This window comes from Magallana gigas, chromosome 6, assembly GCF_963853765.1.
Source record: "Magallana gigas chromosome 6, xbMagGiga1.1, whole genome shotgun sequence".
In the NCBI taxonomy this organism is placed as follows: Eukaryota; Metazoa; Mollusca; class Bivalvia; order Ostreida; family Ostreidae; genus Magallana; species Magallana gigas.
This window is the reverse complement of record NC_088858.1, coordinates 28,195,256-28,204,112: the sequence shown is the minus strand read 5'-3', so window position 1 is coordinate 28,204,112 and position 8,857 is coordinate 28,195,256. Positions and strand designations below refer to the sequence as shown.

Sequence of the window (8,857 nt, the reverse complement as noted above, 5' to 3'; positions counted from 1 at the left end):
GATGCAATATTTAATTTTATATCATTGTATTGATTAACATATGAACATATGATTATCATAAAAAATTTTATCAGATGATATACGATATTTTGTCAAAACAGAATCCATGAATATCCAAGATCATAAAGTATGATTTTCATATAAAATGATAAAGGTGGTCTTATGTAGGTGATGTCTCATAAGGGTGATGCTCCGTCTCGGTGAGCTTAGTAATCTATGATTACCTATGTTTTAGGTTATACGATCAAAATTACACTCATTCATACTCAGGCTCACACTTCAACACGATTGCATATTCAGATTTACAAGTTTACATGTTTGGATTATTGAACACGATTACCCTCCATAGATTATTTTATAACGAATTCGCTATAATATTACATACGAATTCGTTTTAAACTTATAGCGTATTACGGCTATATAAAGTTTTTCTATGGTTCCTTGAAATTCGTTCTAACGAGTTTTGCTGTAATGGCCAAACAAACATACCTCTCTGAGTCCCACTTTCTATTTTCCCTTCGAAACACCTATTTTGGTATTCACTTTTCCTGGCCTGTTTCTAATTTTATGCATATGACTTGTGTGAACGACATTCTATTTACTTATTCTAGTCAACGATCCTACTACAGATATCGTCTTATATTTGTATTCGAAGTGCGTCGATGGTGGACTTGGCCAACTAACGAAATACAAATATTATACAAACCCCTCTTTGAGCTGCATTTTTATTGCATTATGATAACCATATTTCTAAAATGAATTGCAGATGTTTTGATTATATTATTAATACATAATTACAGCTCTTCTATAGAATTGGATTAAAGACGAAAATAGAACTGGCTAACATTCCTCACCCTTCTCTCGTTTGTTCATAGTTAATTATAATCACATCAGAGCATCCACGTGCACCTTTAAAGATATCAGTTCAATTTAGCAAGTGAGAACACTGATAAACTGTTCGGGGTTTTACATATTTTCTTTACATTTTCTATTTTTTTAAGCAGATTTATTGCTTGTATGAATTGTGTTTTGATAACAATTAAAGTCTGCCCTGTACCCGAGATCTTTGGCATTGTATTTACAAAGAAAAAAAATAGTGTATAAAAATGCAAAGGAGAAAGTTTTCATATAATATTTTTGCATGCAAGAAATACTTAAGGTGTAGGTTAAGGGATATGACTTTTAAATGTTTATTGAATATCAGGGTGAATGGGACACCTCCATATTGTGACTACCAGTACCTGCATTTAAAATAAACATTAAAAACCAAATTTATATTTTTTCTTTCCAAAAATTGTAAGTAATTATTAGAATAGTTAGCAAATTCTCAAACAGTAAAATTATTTTAATTATGAGGAAATTTCATTCATATTATAGATATACCTCCTTAAATGTTTATGTGTTGTATATAAATCATGGTTTTAGTAAATTTTGATGAAAATGTAATTTTATTAATTACATCTGTAAAGTAATTGTAATTTAATTGATTACATTTGAAAACTCTTGTAATGGTAATGGTAATTCAACTGAAGAATTTAAGCAAGTAATTGTAATTTAATTAATTACTTTCCATTGTAATTGACCCCATCCCTGATTAGTACATATTATAGTATTTATTGCCAAGCAGACAACATACAAATACACATAAAACATGGTTTCATCAACAAGATTTCACAATAGCCCTCGCCATGCACCGTCCTCGACCAGGGATCCCGCGAGACAGAGATCCGTGCACGCGCTGTCTGAGTTAAGTCGTACGTACAATAAGTCCATTAATACCACAATATGCAATTATATTTTTATATGCAATTTTAACATCACCATGTGATTGTATACTCAGTATATTTCCTTATAAAATAGGTAGTGACGCATTTGTAATACAATGAATCATAACTCATCATGGTTACAAAAATCGAAGAAATTTCAAAGTTCAAAAATAAATTATCTTCTTTCTGCTTTAAACACTCTTTGAGCAAATTTTACGGGTTCATCATTTGTATACGAGGGAAACACATTAACAGTGTTTCTCTAATTATAATAAAACATACTTTTTTTAAAATTTTATTCCCGTGTGAAACAAGATTATCTATGGTATGGTTGTTTATGAATAAATCCACACCACGTGCGTTAATCTGTCGTTTCTATTAATGCTCAACCAAACTAGCTGCAATATTGCAACAGAATCACAAGATAAATTTATCGCCTACATTTATTTTGCCCGATAACAAATCAATTTACATATTAATTTTTATTTTTATCGGGCACGGTATCCAAATTAAATGTAAGCGATAAACTAAAATAATATTTAGTGAATTTTTACACCTAATCGTATTCATCCGTCATTTCTTGATTAAACAACCTTATATGCAATGAGTTGTCAATAATCAGGGAGACACAGTTGGGGTTTTTGGTGCACAATTTAGTTGAATAAATGGAACAAAAGTCATGAAAACATTTTTCAAATGCATTTCTATGTTAAACCCCGCCTGGGGGCCCAGTTTTGGTCCGGGGGGTCACAATTTTTACAATTTAGAATCTTCACAATAAATGCAAGCTTTTGTGTAAAAATTGGCATTTCTGGTGCAGCACGTGGTTCTTGAGAAGAATTTTTTTTTAAACATTTTCCTCTGTATTTCTATGTTAAACTTTGAAACCCGCCTGGGGCCCCAGTTTTGGTCCGAGTGTCACGATTTTTTAAATCTACACTATATATACAAGCTTTTGTGTAAAAATTGGCATTTCTGGTGCAGTGGTTCTTGAGAAGAAGATTTTTAAAGACATGCACCCTATACTCACTGTTTCGCAATTATCTCCCTTTTGAAAAGGGCTGTGCCCTTTATTTTAACAATTTATAATCCCCTTTCCAAAAGGATGCTTTGTACCAAATTTGGTTAAATTTGGCCCAGTGGTTTTTGAGAAGAAGTTGAAAATGTGAAAAGTTTGAAGACGGACGGACAGACGGACGGACGACGGACAACGGGTGATCAGAAAAGCTCACTTGAACCTTCAGTTCAGGTAAGCTAAAAAGCTTCCTGAGATAATCGAGATATCTCACCGGAAGTAGAATTTTTTTGTTGGTTTAACATTGCATAGATGACATATGTTAGGATTTATACTAACATCTCTATTCTACTGAAAATTTTTCAAGTGCTTCTGGTGATGACCGGAAGTAACGCCGAGCAAAACTTGGCCATCTAGGCATTTATCCATTTGTAAGTAAATTTTAATCAATTAGTTCAATCAGAAAATAATTTTAAACAATTAATTTTTTGGAACTCTTTTTTGCTAGGAGATACAAAATACTAATACTAAAATACTACTGAATACTAAAAACAAAGTTAACCATATGCGATCGCAAAACATGATAGTTATTTGTTAAATATATTTTAACGATTGTGAAACTATAATAAACGACTCTTAAGGTGGCTCTATACACCACTTTTTGATGACGCAGTACGCACAAAAGTAAATCTGAAAGCATGCAATTCCGGTACTGGCTGATTTAAACTGAGGCAAATTGTATGGGGACCGCTCTTTTGAAAAATTTGCTAAATGAATAGATTTAATTTGATAATTGGAAAATTCATTACTTACAAGTAATGTGGTATGTGAAACCTTCACGTTGTGTCGTATAATTTATCGAAATAAACAATAAATTCAAGTATAATTTTTTAAATAGTTTCTTTCCCGTCATCGATATCTTCCAGCGTAGCACAGAGGGTTAGTGGGTTCATTATAAACCTGTCGGTCATGAGTTCGAATCCCGTTGAGGACAATAAAATTTTAACTTTCCAAAATTTTCTTTTGGTTGAGTACAGGGAAAGAAAATTCTAAACCGGTGAGAGTATATCAATTATAGTATACTTTAATCTACATTAATATCGACAAATGTTCCTGACCATCTTAAGGGGATGGGAGGGTGGCTTTGAATGTTTCTCAGGTTGCGATGCATAAATCCTATTAGTTAATTTTCCCCATTATTTACTTGACTCATTTTGCATTAAAGCAAATACATTCACTTATATAAGCCTAAAATGAAATATGCATTATCATCCCAACATGATATTTAGGAAATTTTCTTCAACTCAGAAATGAAAAGTCCCCAAGGTGTTTGGGCCTTGGGACTTACGAACGATAAATCTTACTTGAGGAACTTTCATACCAAAAAAAAATTAAAATATTTTTTGTGTTTATTTGTAATAATTTTCATTCAATTTTTTATGTCACATTTATAAAAATACATTTTCTTATAACACCAGGCAGCTTTTTCAGATGATTTGTCAACAAAAGTAAGAAAATATGAAAAGTTATGTTTTGGGGAAATACTAAAAAAAATTGCAATAATAACATTTTTGATTGTTAAGAACCTATATATTTTTATAGGTTTCCGAAGGAAATATCCATCATATGACAAAAAAATGTTTTTACAAAAACACTAAAAAATTCTTTAAAAATACCTATAGTATCCCTATCATCATTTTAATTTACACTCAACAGCAATACTGAGCCCGATTTTTTTCCGAAATTTTTTTTCCACACATTTTTTTCCAAAAAAACCCCAAAAACTAAAATTATCGGGGCAGGCCATTTTCAAACGACGGGGATGAGAATCTAAAAAATAATTTTATGTGACCTGAGACAAGCAAGCTTTGTGTCAAATTTTAGCTTCTAATTATTTCCATTAATACAAGATATGATACAGACAGGAATTATGCATACTTTAAACAATAACCTTGAACTTCCTCAATTGACCTTGGGTCAAGATCATGACACACCCAAAGGTTATAAGAAATCTTTGTGAATTAAGAACTTCCATATTTGTCCATAAGAAAGATATGGACCGTACATGAATTTTGCAATTTTCTGCAAGGGACCTTGCCCAAATGACCTTGGGTCAAGGTCATGACACACCCTTAGGTCATAAGCAATCTTTGTGTGAAGTAAGAATTTCCAATGTTTCTCCATAAGAAAGATATGGAACGGACATGAATTTTGCACTTTTTCTGCCAGTGACCTTGCCCGAATGACCTTGGGTCAGGTCATGACAAACCCTAAGGTCATAAGCAATCTTTGTGTGAAGTAAGAACTTCCAATGTTTCTCCATAAGAAAGATATGGACCGGGCACAAATTTTGCACAGACAGACGGACGTACGGACAAGATGATTCCTATATACCCCCCAAACTTCGTTTGCGGGGGTTATCATAAAGAACAATTTTAGAGATTTTAATTATCCAAATATAACATACACTGCACTGCTAAGCAATTGTGTTGTCCTGTATTATACATGCAGCAAATTTATTTCTTATCTGGTACGTTTTTAAAACGAAAATGCTTATATATGTTGATAATGCAGATCAATGTATAGCATATTTCAACTGGTTTCAATTGCATGTGCTTATAAACAAACATGATGTTAAAATAGGATACATAAGTAATTTTTGTCACAAAAATATGACATTTTAGAACATCAGTCCGAGAAAAAAATCACACACCTTATGCTTATTTTAAAGTTTATTTAAACAATGAAATGCTTTCTTTGGTGATTCATTCGGGATATGAAGGTAGCGACATTGCAATAAATACATAACCCGCGTTAGCGTGTTATGTACTTTTTTTATGCAATGATCGCTACCCGCATGAATCATCATAACAAGAGGCCCATGGGCCACATCGCTCACCTGAGTAACAATAGGTATGATAAAATCAGCTTAATGGAGTCATAATACAAACTATCTGGACAATGTACAATAATACATGTAGATCCTGTATAAATAAAATCCATTTTTCCTCTGGATATTCTTATGTTTATAATCATTAGTCCCTTTTCTAACAGGATGATTTTATAGTCATATCATATGTTGAGTATTGCAGTTCTCAAAAAGATCCTTAACAATAGTTTATATATGGGATATAAACGTACATCAAACTCTGAACCTTCTCATGAGGCCAAAGAATTGTCCTGGGGCCAAAGTCTTAACAATTTAAAAGAATCATCTGGCTGATTAGTTTCTGAGAAGAAGATTTTAAAAGATTTACTCTGTATATTCCTATGTAAATTTCGACCCCCCCCCCCCATTGTGGCCCCACCCTACCCCCGGGGGTCATGATTTTCACAACTTTGTATCTACACTACCTGAGGATGCTTTCACACCAGTTTCAGCTTTCCTGGCTGATTAGTTTCTGAGAAGAAGATTTTTAAAGATTTAATCTATATATTCATATGTTAAACTTCGACCCCCCATTGTGGCCCCACCCTACCCCCGGGGGTCATGATTTTCACAATTTTGTATCTACACTACCTGAGAATGCTTTCACACAAGTTTCAGCTTTCCTGGTCTTATGGTTCATGAGAAGAAGATTTTTGAAAATTTCATAAATTCCTAATTATCTCCCTTTGCAAAAAGGCATGGTCCTTAATTTTCACAACTTTGAATCCCCTTAGGCTAAGGATGCTTTGTGCCAAGTTTGGTTGAAATTGGCCCAGTGGTTCTTGAGAAGATGTTGAAAATGTGAAAAGTTTACAGACGGACGACAGACAAAATGTGATCAGAATAGCTCACTTGAGCTTTCAGCTCAGGTGAGCTAAAAAGCATTCTATTGTTTATATATATATGTTTCTCTCAACTTAATAATTGATTATGAAAAGTAAGTAAAATTCACAAAATTACTGTTAAATGTACATAAGTACGTTAGCTAAATGAAACAGCCTAATCGTCTCCTGAGAGACTGAATATAACATCATCGTAACTATTTCGTGCAGTCCGTGATTTTTCTCAGGTTGCTGTAGGTTTCGACCAATCGATAAACAGGGCGTGTTAGTTTCAGTACTGTCATTATCTTCTAAGTTTCAGCAACGTCGACCGTCGTCAGTTTACGTCGAAACTCTTACCGATTCTTTGACATACCATTGGAGAAATTATTGTCTGGTCAGTCCTTTTTTTCAATGTCACTGTACTTAATTTATAACAAAATTTCTTTTTCCGTTCTTATACGTTTACTCCAAGTTGCTGAACATCATATGTTATGGAAGGAAATATGAAGGGTAGGGGACATTCCTTTTGTAATCAATAAAATTATGTACTGGTAATTGACATGTATCTTTGATTAATCCTAACCACATTTCTCAAAGACGGTAATCACCAGTGTTATCAAATCATGATAAAATCAACAAATTAGAAATTTCAAGTCCAGACTTTAAGATTTATACATATTTTTTCAAAGTGTGTTAAGTGTCTTGATAAGAAAAATGTTAATGTACTTTTATAACGCACTTTGAAAAAAAAATCAAAGTGCGTTATAAACGCAGCTACATGTACTGAAATGCATTTCAAGACACACAACAATGTTTCATAAAAGTATATAAAGTACTCTTTCACTTTTCAAAAAAAAAAGTTGATTGTTGTAGAAAATATGATGAGACACCAAAAATTAATGTCTGCTTCCCCAATCACTCTCTGGATACATGTTCATTTCTGGGTTCATGATCATTTCTTTGTACTTTTAAAATAATAAACACGGATAAATGACGGATACAGACATGTATAATTCAATTGAAATAAAATACAAATGCATATTGTTAACTCTTTCTAAATTAACCTACTAAATGAGTACAAAATATATTATTATATACAGTGTATCAACTGATATATAATGCCTGTACATATAAAATTTGCGATTGAACATTCTTGTCTGACTTGCTCAATACTTCATTCACATTCATTAACAAGCGTACCATAATTTGATAAAAATACATTAAACGAGTTAAAATTCAAGCAAACAATATTTTTCTTTCTTGAAAAGTATCACTCTTCCATCGAACATGCAATCCATCTATATCTCGGTTTTACTTGATTTTAGCATTTTCTCAAATCAATAGTTTGTTTCTATTCAACCCCCTTCTACACAAACCCTTGACAAACTTAGTTAGTAAACTTTGAAGGTGACACTCTCGTTAAACAAATTGTTTTACAAAGAACACATCTCGGGAAATACTAGATAATTGACGCTTAGCACAGTCCGGATTTTTTCTAGCTAACATTGTAAAGGGTGAGAGGAGAAGTAGATTAGAAAACCTTACTTTTGAAAAAGTATGATAGTCACATTCTCAGATTTAACTGGTCAAATACTCATAATCTATACAGTCGTGGATTGACCATCGCCTGTCTCAAACAAAATGCTTGGATCCGCCTCCACCTTCTGTTGATAACTGTTTACAGGCGGTTTACACTGTAAATTCTCACTCTTCATTCCAGTCACTCGAACACCACTTTTTGGATTGTTGTAAATGTTTGGCTCTATCCTGACAGAGTCAAGTGATCCCATCGCTGGGTCTTCTGGGAAATAATTGTAGGGCAACAAGAAGAAGCTGAGGTCCATTCCAGGTGTGTGGGTGACGGGGAGATCCTCTGTGTGGGGAATGTGTTGGACACCCATACTCACCCAGGCAACCAAATCCTACAACGCAGTAACTGTTATGTAATGATTTCAAATATAACATGTCAATTTAGAGCATATAAAAATATGCCCCTTAATATTTTGTTGGTTTTTTATTTCATTTTATCCAATGCAAAAAGTTTAGGAATGAAAAGTGTTAGAGATTTACTCTTGCTAGCAGAGGATATTCCATTGTCAGTCTTATTACTCATATTAAACCGCTTAATGGTTCAGTTTGTCTGTACGATTGGTGTACAATGTGTGATTTTACAGTATGACACAGTGGTGATACAGCTGTCAGACAATGTTAGTCGAAACTTTAAAATTTATGAAATCAGCAATGAAAAATTCACGAAAAGCAGATAAAGAATTCACATGATGTTCACAAGAATTGTTAATTAACCTCATCCGTAGATTTCAAA

General features: G+C 33.0%; 1 protein-coding gene across 4 annotated transcripts in view; it reads right to left on the bottom strand.

Moving 5' to 3' along the window:
- Positions 1 to 1,598: 1,598 nt before the first annotated feature.
- Positions 1,599 to 8,857, bottom strand: part of LOC105319659 (putative amine oxidase [copper-containing]) — a 32,227-nt gene continuing 24,968 nt past the window's right edge. For all 4 annotated transcript variants that reach the window (XM_034471044.2, XM_034471046.2, XM_034471045.2 and 1 more), the window contains exon 3: positions 1,599 to 8,456. In XM_034471044.2, the coding sequence (XP_034326935.2) occupies positions 8,136 to 8,456 (321 nt within the window). In that variant the 3' untranslated portion in view covers positions 1,599 to 8,135. The remainder of the gene's footprint in view (positions 8,457 to 8,857) is intronic.